We start from the raw sequence: 17,248 nt of genomic DNA, 5'->3' as shown, positions 1-17,248 counted from the left end.
TTTTGAAAACTGTGTTACTTGTTGACTTTGGAAATCCACATAAAAATTGGTATATTTGGAACATTATTTAAAGCAACAATTTTCAGTTTAGTTTTGATAAGTGTAGTTGCATCACAGATATAGAATGAATGCTATATTTTCACAAGTTAGCAGTGTATAAAGAAGTTTAATAAAATTCTTCAATTAATTGTTCTGTAAACAAATACCTGCTCTTATTTACCAGTATTGGTTAAATGTTTGTGCTTATTTTTTTCTTTTGTGGTTGCATTTGAAGTGATTTATGGAACTATTTTAGATTCTTGAATTTCTGTTCATTAAAAAGAATGAAAAAAAAAAAAACTTTGAGAAGCATGTGATCAAATCTTTTTCACTGCAGCTCTTTCTTTCCAAATAAAATGTTTGCTTTCTTTTAAACCCAAAGTTTATATGCACACAAAGTCATCACCCATTACGAAATGAAACCTCTAATAATGATACCATGTGTTAGGAATCAAATCCCTGTGTCTTTACACATCCTTTGTAGTATTCCCTAATAATCCTAAATAATCACTAATGAATTAATATGTAATAATGACCAAAATGGTTTTAGCAAAAAAAAAAAAAGTAAATCCCAATATTTTTGTTTTGAATTTTCCTATGTGAAAATTATTTTGATGTGTCATTCATTGACTAAGTATTACTTATGACTACATTATTCTTGACAAATTTAACATAATCCTTTTGTGGTTTTGTATGTAGGGATTATTTTTACTCTTATGAAGTTATACATCAATTTATTAGAAACTGCTTGGTTCTTTTACTTTTGAGCAGTATATTCAAACTACCACATGTGAATTATGTTACTAGAATGCCTGTTTTAATGTTAAGACAACATATAAAATTATAGGTAATAAATTATGGAATTGACTTTGATGTGTATAAATTGAAAGCTATGAATGATTATACCAAAATTTTGTCTTATTTTTTCTAAGTTGCTACCAAATAGGCTGCAAATAATGTCAGGGAATGTTTGTGTGGAAATTGCAAATTTATATATAGTACTTTTTGAATTTTCTTCAATATTTACTCTAAATACTTCTTTTCTATCTATAAGATTTCAATTGTCCAAATAAATATTTTCATTTAGATGTACTTAGAATGCTAGCGTTTTATACATCGTAGCTGAATGTTTTTGCTTCTGTGTTTGTGTGTGTGTTCTGTGGTCAGTTGGATACAAATGTCATAGTGTTTTGTAATCTTTTTCAGAGGGGCTTCTGAACAATGCCAGGGATACAAGTGTCATGGATACTCTACCACTGAATGGTAACCATGGCAATAGTTACAGCATTGCCAGTGGCGAGTACCTGAGCAACTGTGTGCAAATTATAGACCGTGGCTATAACCATAACGAGACCGCCTTAGAAAAAAAGATTCTGAAGGAACTCACTTCCAACTATATCCCTTCTTACCTGAACAACCATGAGCGCTCCAGTGAACAGAACAGGAATCTGATGAACAAGCTGGTGAACAACCTCGGCAGTGGGAGTGAAGACGACGCCATTGTCTTAGATGATGCCACCTCCTTTAATCATGAGGAAAGCTTGGGCCTAGAACTCATTCATGAGGAATCGGATGCTCCTTTGCTGCCCCCAAGAGTTTACTCCACAGAGAACCACCAGCCACACCATTACACCAGAAGGCGGATCCCCCAAGACCACAGTGAGAGTTTTTTCCCTTTGCTAACCAACGAGCACACAGAAGATCTCCCGTCACCCCATCGGGACTCTCTCTATACCAGCATGCCAGCACTGGCTGGTGTGCCTGTCACAGAGAGTGTTACCACCAGCACCCAGACCGAACCCCCACCGGCCAAATGTGGTGATGCCGAAGATGTTTACTACAAAAGCATGCCAAACCTAGGCTCCAGAAACCACATCCATCAGCTGCACACCTACTATCAGCTAGGTCGCGGTAGCAGTGATGGATTTATAGTTCCTCCAAATAAAGATGGGACCCTTCCGGAGGGAAGTTCAAAAGGACCTGCTCATTTGGTCACTAGTCTATAGAAGATGACACAGAAATTGAAACCAACAAAACTGCTAACACCTGGTTGACTGTTTTGAGTTGATATAAGCAGTGGTAATGATGTGTGTACTCCTAAATCTTTACGCTGTTCTTGAGAGACAAAAACAAACTTTCAGAAGTCCTTTCTTTTTTTTTTTTTTTAACTGGGATTTTTAGGTCAGCCCAGGGGAGAAAGATAACTGCTGACACCCCCGTGCTCTCTCCTTTCTTGCCCTTTCCCCCCTCAGATGGAGACTTCATTATGTTAATGAACGAGATATGAAGAAAATGGCACTCATTGTGGCCTTGTTGAATTATGTTGTGTTTGTTCTAATATCTCTGATCTCTGTTACTATGATTACAAGGACCTGCTTTTTAAAAGGCCAGAACAGTTGTTTGAAATTAGTAACAATGCCGCATCTAGATTGGAGTGCTGCACAAACAAACATAAAGCAAAGCAAAACTGTATCGCATAGTGGTTTTTAGTCACTGACAACCTGAATTCATCACAGCGGGAATAGCTGTGGAATAAAAACAACAAAATTAATAATGAAATGGAGGGGAATTCTAGAATATATGCTAAATGCATATTTTATGATTTGCTGTATTAACTGATGATAAAACTAATGGCAGAAAAAAAATTGAACAATTTCTATGTAATGTACAGATACTAGCATTGCACATATAGTCTGCTTTCTGTTCCTCCAGAATTTGAGTCCTGTTAATGTAGTGAAAAAAAAAAAAGACAATTTTTCTTTTTCTTTTGTGCTGGTCTTGCAAGTTTGTCTACCAGTAAGAGAGCAAAGTTTCCTTCCTTTCTATCTCTTTTTCCTTTCTTCATTTTCTTTCTTTTCCTCTTTCTTGCCTTTTTTTTTAAATTTCACCTGGCAAAAAAATAAATAAATAAATAAATGAAACTGTCACTTTATAAGAATCATTTTCTAGTAATGCAAACAAATTATTTTTTACAAAAAATATAAAATAAATAAAATTAGACTTCCTTCCCTCACTATATATCTTCATTCAGTCAGACTATTTCCAAGAGCATTTTTGCAAATTAGAGCAGGACACACTTTTATGTTTACAGTGCACATCTGTTATAATACAAAGCATATTTGGCAAGCAGTTCATCACCAAGACAGTAGCTATGATTCTAGAAGTCAAGAGGTGTCAATAGAACTAGTGGGACTTCTGCATGTGAAAAAAATGGTATCCCATAGGCGTTAAGGTGCTGAATGTTCAGTCTGATCCCCAAGTGGGTACCTGCGCTACCAGTTTTTAAAGAAAATTCACTCCCTTGTAGTAAAGAATTGAAAGGTCAAGTTATTTTGAAGTGATTCAAAAGATCTCTTCTGTTTATTAACAGGAAAATTTATTTATTTCACAGGATTTTACATACTGTAGGATTACAAGAGATAAATTAGCAGCACATATAATTTTTTTTTTAAATTTATGATCCATTTTGTATGGTCTCAAGTTGAATGACCTCATTACTAATATTTGTTGTAAAAGTGAAACTTGTTTGCCAACCAATAAACAACTGATTGAGATTTAGAAGATACTGTACTGATGTATGTACTATATGATTAATTATTCTTTTCATTTTTCTCGCCTTTGCTTCTGTTTTCAATATATAAACTTTGCTAATATTCTGTGGCCCAAATGGGCCATGCTAAAAAAATCAATATGCCTAGATGAATACCCCCAGCACAAAATTATACAGATTCTACAGATAAAGTAAACCAGAAAAAAATGGGATGGGCATGTTTACATTGATAAAATAAGGTGCATAACATACTAGCAAGGTTAATACATAGGTTATTAGGTGCTTATTTCTAAATCAGCTGTAGTCCTATGCTTATATAAAACCAGTTCCAACCAGAGATTTAAGTATTGATTTTTGGTAGTACTGTAGATCACATTTTACCTTTTTTGTAAGCTCCATTTTCATAGTCAAAATTTAAATTCACTCAATTATTTAAAAGCTGCAGGAATCATCACTGTGAGGCCATCCATTTTATAAAAATAGTTTAAGGCTATACTATGCTAGCTATTTGTTGCTTTTGTTGTTCTGTTTATTGAAGAAGGATAAAGTTCTTTAAAGACACTTTTTAGACCTCCAGTTACTGAAGAACCCTTACCAGCAGTGTCTAAGCATGGAGTTCAGTTCCTCTTATGGCAAAACTAGAATGAACTTGCCAAATTACAATTTCTCTTGTAGTTATGTGACATCTTGGTGATTAATTAATCTATTTTTTCCCCAAAATCTAAACACCACTCATCTATGAATTAATTTTTAAATTAAGATGAAAAGAAGTAGTTTAGAAGAAACCAGCCAGAGGTTTGTTATATATTTCTAAAATATGTGACAAAAGAAAATTCTGTGCTGGGTCAGAGTACATCATAATCTTAATATCACCTCAAAATGTTACATGCATCATTCTGTTTTAGTCACTTGACATGATTATTTTTAGTCTTAAGATTTTCTATAAGTTGTAGGAAAACCACAAGTTGTAATGGTGATTAGGATTTTCCATATGCCATATGGCAATGTTAGGGTTAATTTAGTTGATACATAAGACTATATCTGGTAATGAAAGAACATATTTAGACACACATAAGGTAACTTCAGAAACACAAATGTGGTATGTGGATTTTGAACACTTATGGTCATGTTGCCAATCCAACCATAATCTATAAAAGCAACTCCACCAGTAAGGAACTAGTTTCACAGAACAATGGGGAAACTACCTCAATTCAGCTTGCTGATTCCTACATTTTTTCTGATATTGCTACCTCCCTGTTCATTATCTTTTGTGTTTTACTATATGTAAATTCAAACAGGTAGCCTCCCCAGCTCTACATAGACCATATTGAAGAAAACCATTCGAATACATACACTGATGCAGATAGCCATTCAGTACTACTAACCTTTTCCATCAAGATGAAAAGGTGAGAATTTTGAACTCTCATTCACAATAATAGATGTGCTTTCAGAGAAAGTTGAAATCCAAAGACATTCACAGGAAATAATTGTTCCCCCTAATTCTACGTTACGATAATGAAAACAGTGAACAAAGGAGATAATTATGCATACTGTTCAACAGAAATTAGTGTATATCTCACATGTATTCACTTAATCCTCACTACACCAAACAAGGGCTGAACTCCTGAAGCTGACTCTTTTTATTTTACTTGCATTTTCATGTATAGTTACTGATAAATAAGAATGTTTTTCCACCTTTGGTTGGCTCTATATTTTCAATACACTGTGGTATTCATGATCCGCCTACCTGCATTTGTCCTATGTGTTTGATTTTCCATTGAAAAGTAACTTTGCATCAAGCAGATATACTATGCATGTGTACATATGTTTGCATATGTACGTATGTTTACATATGTACATGTTCGTAGATATACTATACACAATGTTTGGCTAGATGGGATTAAAACTTATACCAATGGAAAAAAACAGTTATTCTTGTCCAGTAAAATGATATTTTTGTAACATTTTACACTTGAATTTTTTCCCATTGAAGTCTATTTCTCATAAAACTTTTGTCAGAACACTGGCTAGTTTTTTTATCCCCCACTTTTAGTTGATTCAGAACTGTTGGATTGTGGCATTGCCCATGTTCCTAATTGATAATAATATTTATGGAGAAATCTCAACTTTTGTAAAGGAGAAATAAATTGAAATTCTAATTAATTTTTGAGCATCCCTCTTTATCTCCACTCTACTAAAATTTAAAAAATAGTGTAGTACATAAGTAACTATGGTAAAGTCATCATTAAGACAAATAAGAAAACTGGTATAAGAACAATTATCTTGAAGTAAATGTCAGTAAAACATACTCAACAAATGGAGAAAATGAAAATACCCTTAGCAAATAAACAGTAGCCCTAAATTAAAATCTTATAATCTGTAATTTTAAAGTCTATTAATCTAAAAATGTTGATATAGATGAATTATCTTTATGAATTTTTTTTAATGTTGGTATGACAAAAATTCATGGTAATGGGGATAAACATACAAATATAAGGGAATTGGAAATGTTTACAAGGACTCCATGTATTTAATTCCATGCAATATCTGCCATATTTTCCCCACACATCTTCAAATTCATTGACTGGTTTGCTTACTTACTGGGTGACATTAAACACTTTGAAGACATGCTTTCTTCATTATTATAGAGTGCAAAGGGAAAGGGAAACAGTTTTTTGGTTGTCTGAAGATCATTACCAATCAATAATCACCCCTTTTTAGTGAAATAATAATTAGTTTTTAGAAGTCCATCAATTCTAAACCAATGCTACTATTTGCAATGTTATTTTTTGGAGGGGAAAGAGAATGCCACATAATTTTTATACATGTCTGTTCAAATTTAGTAAGAGAAGAAATAATCCACAAACCCTAATTTAGTTTTGAGCAACTTTGAAAATTGACAAGGCTTTCTTTTCTTCTTTAATATTTGAGATGTGGTAACAATATATGTAACCTTTCCAGCATATACTAGTAACAAAGTATGGAGACTTTAATTAGCTTATCTTTAACAATTCATACTTATAGGCCATTACATAAATAATTTCCATGTACTCTTAATGAATACTTTAAATATGCCTTTTTGTTAGATTTTGCATGTTGATAAATTAGTTAGGAAATGGAAGCACAAGAGGAAAGCAGTAACATTGCAAGTAGCTTATGGAGGCATTTTTGTGCAAATTAATTCTACATGAAAAGCTTCCTGAGCTCATAAAATAGGTTTGGTGGATCTCAACCATAAATTTATTTCCATAATCAGCAAATATGTCCTTTTTAAACCATCTAAAAAATCATTGCTAAATTTTCATTTACAGAAAAGTAGAACATAAAGTGTTCCTATCTACTTCTTTCCTGCTTAGTCTTTAGGGGAGCACTTCCTATATACTTCCCACTTTGCTTTAAAAGTTAAATCAATTTTTAACTTCTACCTGAATACATATATTCTACTCTGATTCTCCTTATTTGCAGTTTGCAAAGGAAATAACTTGTTTGCAATACTGTAAACATTATTGACTTTTGCAATATAAAAGGTAGTAATTATCACTAAATATTTTCAGTTGAAATAATCGATATTCCACCTTTTAAAAAAATTGGGGCTCAGCAGTTCTTTAACATATAGGACTTTAAAGTTTATATTTAAATGTCTTGATTTTAAATGTTTCTCTTTATAGTATCTCATACTTTTTTTTTCTCATTTAATACTGTGTGCCCCCTTAGAGTATTTCAAAGCAAACTGACTTTTAGAGAATGCATGTGAAAGGAGAACTATGATTTATATGAAGAAGTCAAAGAAAACTACAAGGAAAAAAACTTCCATTGTGATAACCAAGTCTTTTCTATCACAATATGAATAGAAAAAGAATCATGTTGGCAAATTTATGGTGAGATAGCAGTAGCTACATTAGAGTTATGGAGAAATTTTTTTCAAGGAAAAATATATCTAAATCATTTAGAGTGATAAAAATCATAAACATTGAATTAAATGCTATTGCTGTGTTAAAATCAAATGTAAAATTGGAGTCCACCACATTTTAATTTTATTCTCCTAATTCTATAAGAAAAAACTCTCTTTACATATGTCCTGTCTTGCTACACCTGTCTCAAGGAAACATGAATATTTTATTAATGTTTCTCAAATATAAATATTTGCCTCAATTCTCTTTCACTCTAATCTGCTTACTCTATTGTATGCCAACAGTTAATGCTACTAGTAGCTTTGTAACTTTTAGAGATTTATTATAAATCTTTCTAATAAACATTAAATTACTATTAAATTGGAATTGTACATTGTGGAAAATAATTCATAACCAAGCAATATCCATGTTACAGTATAGGTCATTATATATGAATAGTACATTGAGACTGAGCAAATACACTGCAGAAAATATTACTCTCAAGTCCTCTCCAATTCTTGTAGTCAATTCATAAATTTCTACAGTTACGAATATGATGTTATCAGAGTACTTCATAATGTATCTAAAAGTGTTTCCAATACTTCTCTCATTTTATAGTGATTTAAGAGTTTGAAAGAAGAGGAAAATAAAGCTGACTTCTAAGGACCTAAATGTTAGATAAACATCACTCAGATTGAACAATTTTAAAATGAGCATATTCTGACTTTGAATTTCAAAGCAGTTAAGTTTGACTCAGTAACACAGGAGTCATACCTACAGTAAATTTTTAAAGGTTAAACTGGAAAGATGACCCTGGCTTCAAGATGAAATATATAGGTTGACCTCAAAAGAAATTTGATAAAATTCATGAACACTATTATCTCTTTAACAGTAGGAAGATGTCTTTGGTGTGGGACTCAGGATACATTGACTGGGACAGAGTGTGCTCTTATGCTTACCACTGCCTAGTCTTCTAGATCATTTTTTAGTGCTTTGAATTTCAAAATCTCACAGTATCTTATATTTTGAGTGACATTATGAATCGAGAGAAATGAAGAAAATAAACATTTTAAGTTGGTTTCCATGACTCATTTGAGAATAAAGATTTCCTTTACATCCTAAGTAATAAAAGATGTTATGTCTTGAAACAGCTGTGGCCAATCAGAATATGTTCGTTTATAAACACATCCTTGTATATTCTAACACTGATGTTTGCCTATATACTCTAAAATCAAGAAATTCAGAGTCAGCTTGATTTCCCTTCATTTGGTTTCTGTGAATACACTGGAAGTTGAAAGATAACTTGAAGTTTTACCATACTGCTTCCCACTTGCCAAGCATCAAATGTGATGCAAAATAGAGCCTCTAAAAATGGTTTTAAAGCTAATGACAAATTGAGCTATTTCTAAATAAGAAATATCATGTTTTAGGGAAAAGGATATAGATATTGCAGGCTTTGGTTGTCTTACCCCTTTCATGTTTGCACATGACCTTCCTAGTATACACATCTACCAGACTTCAGTCTGTTGAACTTTTCCCCTTGTTCAACTTTTTTCTTTTTCTTTTTCTTTCTTTCTTCTTCTTCTTTTTTTTTTTTTACTTAACTGCTCTGTATAATCACATGTAAAATCATAAGCTACAAATCTCAATAAAAAATATCAATAAATGACAAGTGATGTAGTAGTCACTGTTACTATATGATAGTGCCAAAACTTAGTTTGGGGATAGCATTTCGAACTACAAGCTGATAATTAAATGTGAATTGCTAATATATTTTCTCACTACCCCCATGACCCTACTACCTTCTCATTCACACATAGAAAATACAATTTAGGGAAATTTTGTTCATATTTCAGAGAACTGCTGACACCCAAGATGTCAATAAGGATGTTTGTTCTTTTTAGGAAGACAGGAAGTTAAATTAAGAATTTCATTTTGCCATTGATATCAAATGTAGTTGTATATCTACTGCCTCATCTTATTTTTATCTCATTCAGAGGAGTAGGACCATCAATTACTAATGAGTTGCTGGTCCAAAAAGAAAGTAAAAATCTCAGTTGTTGATATGCCATTCTTATTTTGAATGAAGGCCATGATAAATGCTGGTTAAGTTCTGGGTCATTAAATAGACATCGCATAATCATAATTCTGTAATGTCAGGATTTTTATTATTATGTCTACTAATAGCATTAATAAAATGAGCACAAATATAGACTAGAGAAATTAATTCACATGTATCTCCTTTATAATATTGAAAATTCATTTTTATAAGAAATATTCTGAAAGGGAATAGCAGGGTGTGAGTTGCTCCTGAGTGTTGAGTATATGTTTGGAGGTGTATTGGTTCAATATTCCAAAAATCATATGATAAAATGGATTTTTTTCATACTTTACAAAATTCGGATCTCACAGTTGAAGAGCTACTGAAATTTGAATAAAAATATCAATCTAAAGTCCATTTTATTTGTTCAACCATTGTATAGTGCATCAATTAAATGTATATTTGAGAATTAACTTATCCTTTTCATGTATGAGAGAGGGGAAACAGGTATTCATGGAAACATCAAGCTCTCAAGGACTCAAAGTTTATGTAAGCTCCATTTACTAGGTGGAAATGAAAAGGGGAGGAGGAAGTATTGTAAATTACAGCCTATACCTTTGAACAAATACCTTTTCAAAAATAAGTTTTTTTCATCTTTAAAGAAAGGTAGTGTTTTCTAAGTGGTATATATGTGTGTATATATACTTATATACATATATATATAGAAATATGTATGCATTTAATGTACTTAGAACACATGAAATCCTCATCCAGGAAATTCAAAGCAGATTCTCAATTTGGTACTAGGCAGACCTTTTGTCTTGTTTAAGCTATTAAAATCCCTTCCTCCCACCAAGTATAAGTTAGAAAATAGGTGTGATTCTAAGCTAAATTCTAACTAAGGTTCTACTATAACCTGTATTACTAGTTCATTCCCTGGATTACTAGTTCATTCCACTATCAGAGCATGTGCATAATTAAGTTTCTTAGTCACTTTGTTACAGTTTCTCAACATTTAATTTTTTTACAGTTTTATCAACTGTCCTTCTATGCTGCATTCTATAATCTGTATTCAGTAAGTCTCATTTAAACTAATATAATTGAGTAAATATATCTCAGAGATGCCAGTTTAAATAAAGTAAAATATTTTTGTACTGTAGGATTTCAAAGAATTTATTGCAAAACTCCAGGAAGAGTATATATTATTCCATTTCCTAAAATTTGGCCCTGAAATCTTCAAGGAACTTGAAGAGCAATACATGGAGAACTATAAGCCCACAACAGTTTTGCGAAAGGCTGACCAAAATATTTTTGCTACAGTTGAAGTTTTCTTTTTTTCTAAATGGTTTATATCAATAAAATATTGATGTAAACCAACTATACTTGGTTCTGTAACTCATGATGAAATAATGTTATAAAAATTACCTCTACTATCTGGTCCCAATCTTCAAATATAGAAAGAACAAATAATACAATGAATGTTGCCTTAAGAATTTTGCCCTAGCCAGAGAATCCTTTAATTTCTCTCATCTAATTATCAAATATCCTTCTTATTGCAGCAATTGGAAACAACAATACTACACCAAGTTTCTCATTTATAAAGTGCATATGAGGTACAGGGGAATGTACCTCATAACAATGTACCTTGTTATACCAGTTTTGCTTTGTCTTTTTTTGAGGCTGGATCTGTGACTCTGCTTGTCAAATAAGCTCTCAGGCAAACATATGTGTCTGTTGATACACCTAGTACCAAGGTCCTTCCACTATCTTCCTTTGGAACAGACTAAGCGTCACTATCAGAATTTCCCCCTTAAATGTTTCTAGATAATAGGGGATATGTGATAGGAAAGGAGAGACAGAATTCCTAGGTTGTGCTCAATTTTACCTAAAACATAAACCTGTTAATATATTGGAAATATGTACAATGTATTATTTTTTAACTCCACTATTTTAGGTTAAAAATGACATAGGAACCAGGGAGATCATGTGTATATTTGTGTATAATCACATATATATGCTGTGTGTGTGGGTGTGTGGGTGTGTGTGTGTTAGTAGTTGCTTGTTACAAAAAAAAAAAAAAGGCTTTGTCAATGTGGTCTTTTCCCAATAAAAGCACTTAATAACACACTAGAAATACTTGTTATAGAAACTAATATTTTAAGTATATAAAAGATCCAATTATTGCAATTGGTTATTGCCAATACTACTTGGTCTGCTATTTGTACAGAAAAGTGGGAAATAATCACAATTATCACACAGGTATGTATTTTCAAACAGGGAAAAACTTAAAATTAAATAATTCCCAGAAAGTAACATCACTTGATTTTACAGATAAATCCATTTCCAGAACAATAATTAAATATATATATACATATAATTTGTTTCATTACAGTGCTAAAATATTTATTACCAGTGAAGAATCTTTGAATAAAATAATAATAAAAAAGGTAAAATAATTTCCCTCTTTTTACCTGAGGTGCTTCATCAAGGGTTTACTCTCACAACAGAAATAATAAATATCTCATTAAAAAGTATCAAAGATGTCAATGTGCTCTGCAGATTTTATGTATAAATTGAAATAGAAGATTATATCCATATTGATGATTATGTGTTAACTATTTAAATCAAAACATATCATGGTATTAAAAATGAATAATTATGAATCAGAAAAGACTTATAATGAACATAATCTTTCAGGTAATCATAACTGGTAAGACTTGTGTGCATCTCTAAAATGTTACTTTTCTGTTAAATTCTGTTCAATTGAAAAAGAAAACTTTACTAAATTCTAACTTTTAATACACATGCATTGTTTCTATAAATGTAAAACATGTATTTATATTTACTATAAAGTGTAATCCTATCAATCAAGCCATAATCTAAGAAATAACATTTATTTTTAAATGTTGGAATAAAAGATCAGGTGCATTAATATATATATATGCAGAAAAGACACTAAGATAATATAAATTCTAATTGAAGAACACAAGCTTTCTTTTTTTAGCTTGGGTTTTATTTTAAATTTCACTTTTAAGTTAAACAATGTTTTACTATAATCCAAAATTTTGTAATTCATGTATTGTTCTATAATTTATAAAGTACATATACATTAATTGCCTAAAAAGCTAAAAGCAATGAGATTAATTAGTTTTAAAAATTCAAATTGAAATAATATCTCAACTTGAGGAGCCAAAACTAATTTAACTCCCTGTGAAAACCATAATAATTAATTGTTTGGTTTTATTCACTTGTTTTGCAAAGATAAACTTACCTTGTTATTTTTGTAAGTAATTGTATCAATAGAATTGTTCATTACTTTCTAGCACTGGCATCAATTAGTATTACCAAGAGCATATTAAAATGAATAATCTTTGCCTCAATACATACCAAATAAATCAAAATCTGGGTGTAGCACCCAGGTATAAATTAATTTTAAAAGCTTACAGATAATTTAATATGCATCTTGGCCTTAGAATATCAGAACCCATTGTTTTGTATTAACTGGATAAGTATTTGCCTTAATTATATTTAAATATTCTCAAAATGTTTTAAAGTGTTTTTTAAAGAAGGAAAGATGTATATGAAGGAACAAATGTCTTATCTTCAGGTGACTCAGTTTACTTAAATGTTTCTCCTCACAATTTATAAACATGGATAATATACTGCTCAAATAAAAATCAACATTAAATCATTTTCATAGAATAAAAATTCTTATGCAAAAGTATCTAAGTCACTATCATTATTTTGAGAGTTCACAAATATCTTAATAGAAGATAGTTAAAGTTTTTTTTTTTTTTCACATCTGCTCAGATATGTGTTACCAAAGAACACTTACCACCAAGATACTTACTGTCTGCCACCACAATTACATGGACTCCTTCCACACTTTGTTTCCACCTCATCCTTTCCTTCTGATGCCTCAAATTTATAGACAAGTTTCCAGAGTATGTTACTGGTGGTTTTTGTTGTTGTTGTTGTTTCTGATCCTCTGTTTTGTTTCCCTATATTCTACATATAAGTGAAATCATACAATATCTTCCTTTTTTTCTAACCTGTTTTGCTTAGCATTATCCATTCCAGCTCCACCTATCATGTCACAAATGTCAAGAGCTCATCATTTTCATCGATCAGTGGTATTACATTTTGTACATATACCAAAACGTTAGTCATTCTTCTGTCCCTGGGAATCTTAGTTATAACACTGCAAATATTGTTACAATTAATATAATAATGTATATATCACTTTGAATAGTGTTTTTGCATTCCTTGGGCAATTTCCTAGGAATGGAATTGCTGGATGTTGTAATCGATATCTTTTCAATGTTTTGAGAAAACAACATTCTGTTTTCCATAGAGGTTGAAGCAGTGTACATCCTCACCAACAATATAATTGGTCTTTTTCTGACATCTTCCAACACTTGTCTCTAGGTCCTTGATGTGAGCCATTCTCACTGGGTTTGAGCTGCTGTCAAATTGTGGTTTTGATATGCATTTCCCTGATAATAAAAATCATGAGCATTTTTTTTTAAATGTGCCTGTCTTTGGAGTAGTGCCTGTCTAGCTCGTCTGCTCATTCTTTATTGGGTCTTTGTTTTATTGTTGTTGAATTTTGTGAGTTTTTTGTAGACATTGGATATCAGCCCTTTGTAAAATCTCACTAGGGTGTCTTTTTGTTTTGTGAAAGTTTCTTTTGCTAACAGAAACAGTTTGATGTAGACCATTCATTTATTTTTATTTTTGTATTGATTGTTGTTAGAAGTTGAGTTCACAAAGATATCTATAAAGTCAAAGTCTTGAATTACTGTTTTTTTTTCTATTTTATGGTTTCAAGTATTACATCCAAGCCTTAATTCATTTGATATATATACATAGTGAGATGATAGTGGCCTAATTTCAACTATTTGCATGGAGTTATCTAGTATTCTCAGCACATTTATTTTGTGGAATAGACTTTCCTTTCTCCACCTTATATTCTTAATTCTTGTCATAGATTAACTCTTCAAATAAATTTTGATTCTTTTCTGGGCTCTCAATTCTATTCCATTTTCTATGCCTATTTTTATTCTACTACCATATATTTTGATTACCATAGCTTTGTAGTACAGTTTGAAATCTGTGAATGTGATACCTTTTTTTGTCAGGATTGCTTTCTCTATTTGTTTCTGTTATGGCTCAACAGAGATTTCCTTGAAAATGCCTTTGAAATTTAAATAGAGTTTGCATTAAATCTTTATATTGTTTTGGGTAAGATGGGTATTTTAACCATGTTAATTAACTTCCAGTTAATGATAAGGAAATATTTTTTACCCTTTTTTGTCACTTCATCTACTTCTTTTAACAAAATGTTAGTTTTCATTATGTAGTCTTTCAAGTCTTTTGGTAAGCTTATTCTTACTTAGCATTTTTTTTTTGGTGCAATATTAAGTGGGATTCTTTGTCTTCTAGATCATCACTTGCTCATAAGAAATTAAGTGATTTTGTAAATTGATTTTGTAGACTGTGGCTTTACTCTTGTGATTGTTTTGGATAGTTTTTCAGTATTTAGAGATTGTAATGCATATTATGTAATTATAAATAGAATAGTTTTAATTCTTCTTTCCAAATTTGATTCATTTTATATGTTTCTCTTGCCTGATTGCTCTATTTGGGACATCCAATATTGTACTGAAATGTAGTGTTGAAAGTGGACATACATAGTAGTTGATTTTCAAGGAAAAACTTTCACTTTCTCAACATTTGGTATGTCAGCTGTTGATTTGTCACATATGGCCTTTATTGCATTGAAGTATGTTCCTTCCATCCTCAATTTTGAGGATTTTTTAATCGTAAATATATACTAAATCTTATGAAATGTTCTTTGAATCTATTTATGTGATCATATGATTTTTTTTCAATTTTGATGTGAACTATATTGATCAATTTTTGGATCTTTGACCATCTTTGCATCCCTGAAATAAATTCCACCTGATCATAATGTATATTCACTCTAATGCTTTGTTGAATTTTGTTTTAAAAATTTTATTGAGGATATTTGCAGTTATGTTTATCATAGATATTGGTACATAATTTTCTTTTCTGTGATTTCCTTGCCTTCTTTTGTTATTAAAGTAATACTGTACTCATAAAATATGTTTTGAAGTATCCCCTCTTCCTCAATTTTTGGGAAGAGTTTAAGAAATTTTATTATTAATTCATCTTTGAAGGTTTGATAGAACTCACTAGTGACATCATTTGTTCCTGGACTCTTGTTTTTTTGGATACTTTAGATTACTTTTTCAATTTTGTGCTTGTAAATAGTCTGTTCCATTTCTCTATTTCTTCCTGAGTCAGCCTTGGCAGGTGGTATAGTTTAAAGAGCTTGGTCACTTCTTTTGGGTTATTCAAATTTGTGTTATAAACATGTTTGCAGTAGTTTCTTGTGATCCTCTGTATTTCTGAGATGTTTGTTGCTACTTTTCCTCTTTGATCTCTTATTCTTTTTTTCTTTGTAATCCTAGCCAGAAATTTGTCTATTTGCTTATTTTTTTCAAAGAACCAGCTTTTTGGTTTTACTAATCCTTTGGGTTCTTTTTATGTTTGCTTTCATTTTCCTAATTCTTTTAAAATTTAAGATTAGATTTGTTTGATCTCCTTCTTGTTTCTTAACGAATGTCTGTATAGCTATATACTTCCCTTTTTACACTGATTTTGTTGTGTACTATAAGTTTGGAGGCATCAGTCTTCACTGTAATTTGTTGCTACATTTTTTCTAAATTTCTTTAATTTTCTTATTAATACAATAGTAATTCAGCAGTATCTTGCTCATTCTCCACTTAGTAAAGAATTTTCATTCCTCCTTTTTGTGATTGCTGTCTAGTTTGACACCTCTAACCAGAGAAGATATTTGATGTAATTTCAATCTTCATGAACTTTTGACATTTGTTTTATAAACCAAAATGTGAAGAAAATTTCATGTGCATATGAAAGTAGTGTGTATTATGTTTTTGACGTACAATGATCTATAAATATCTTCCAGTTGGTCTATCTTGCATCCACAGCTTTCTATAATCTTATTTATTTCTTCATTGATCTTTATATATTCTAAATCTGTTATTTTATTATGGGAATCTTCAGTTTCTATTTGCTGTTCAATTATTTTTATTCTCAAATTATAAATGTGCTGTCCTTAATATTTTTCCCATTTGATCATTATTTTTGCATTTTCTTTATTTAAATTTCTTAATCATAGCATTTGAACACTATATCTGACAAGATGAATTTGTGCATCTTGTGGTTGAATTCTGGAAAGTAGTTCTATCCTTGAGATGACACAGTACCTTAAAGATTGAAGGTGGCTTGTGTTGTGATTTTATTTTTCTTCTTGCCCATTTTGTTGTTTTAGATTTTTCTATATTTTCAAAGTATTGGTAGCTATACCTTAGACATTTACAGTACTTCTAATTTTCCATCAGTAACCAATGTGAGGAAGAGCAACCCTTTGCACTCTCCAAGTTCTTTTCACTGGGAACTGGCTCCTCGAACCTCTCTACATCTTCCCCTTAATCAAAGTTGTATGATTCCACTATGTTTACCTTTCTACTCCCTAACATACTGACATGGACAATATAGCCATATAAATGGCAACTACTCCCCTGGACCACAACTCCAGATGTATTTCTCCACCCAATACTTGCTTATTAAAATACAAACCTATTCAGTGCCCCTTCTAGAGAAATCTATAGTGATTAT

At 31.2% G+C, this 17,248-nt stretch overlaps 1 protein-coding gene across 14 annotated transcripts in view; it reads left to right on the top strand.

The window, feature by feature from the left end:
* Positions 1–17,248, top strand: part of ADGRL3 (adhesion G protein-coupled receptor L3) — a 726,682-nt gene that overhangs the window by 689,597 nt on the left and 19,837 nt on the right. For 8 of the 14 annotated variants that reach the window (XM_012724111.1, XM_012724117.1, XM_012724113.1 and 5 more), the window contains one exon: positions 1,246–5,113. The exons of 1 other annotated variant lie outside the window; for it this stretch is intronic. In XM_012724111.1, coding sequence (XP_012579565.1) covers positions 1,246–2,045 — 800 coding nt within the window. In that variant the 3' untranslated portion in view covers positions 2,046–5,113. Of the gene's footprint in view, positions 1–1,245; positions 5,114–17,248 lie in introns of those variants that run through there. 5 more of the 14 variants (XM_012724121.1, XM_012724119.1, XM_012724118.1 and 2 more) reach the window with 2 other exon arrangements.

This window comes from Condylura cristata, unplaced genomic scaffold (genome assembly GCF_000260355.1).
Source record: "Condylura cristata isolate star-nosed mole 26May11 unplaced genomic scaffold, ConCri1.0 scaffold00012, whole genome shotgun sequence".
NCBI lineage: Eukaryota > Metazoa > Chordata > Mammalia > Eulipotyphla > Talpidae > Condylura > Condylura cristata.
The sequence above is the reverse complement of the archived record's forward strand: the minus strand, read 5'-3'. Positions and strand labels throughout refer to the sequence as shown.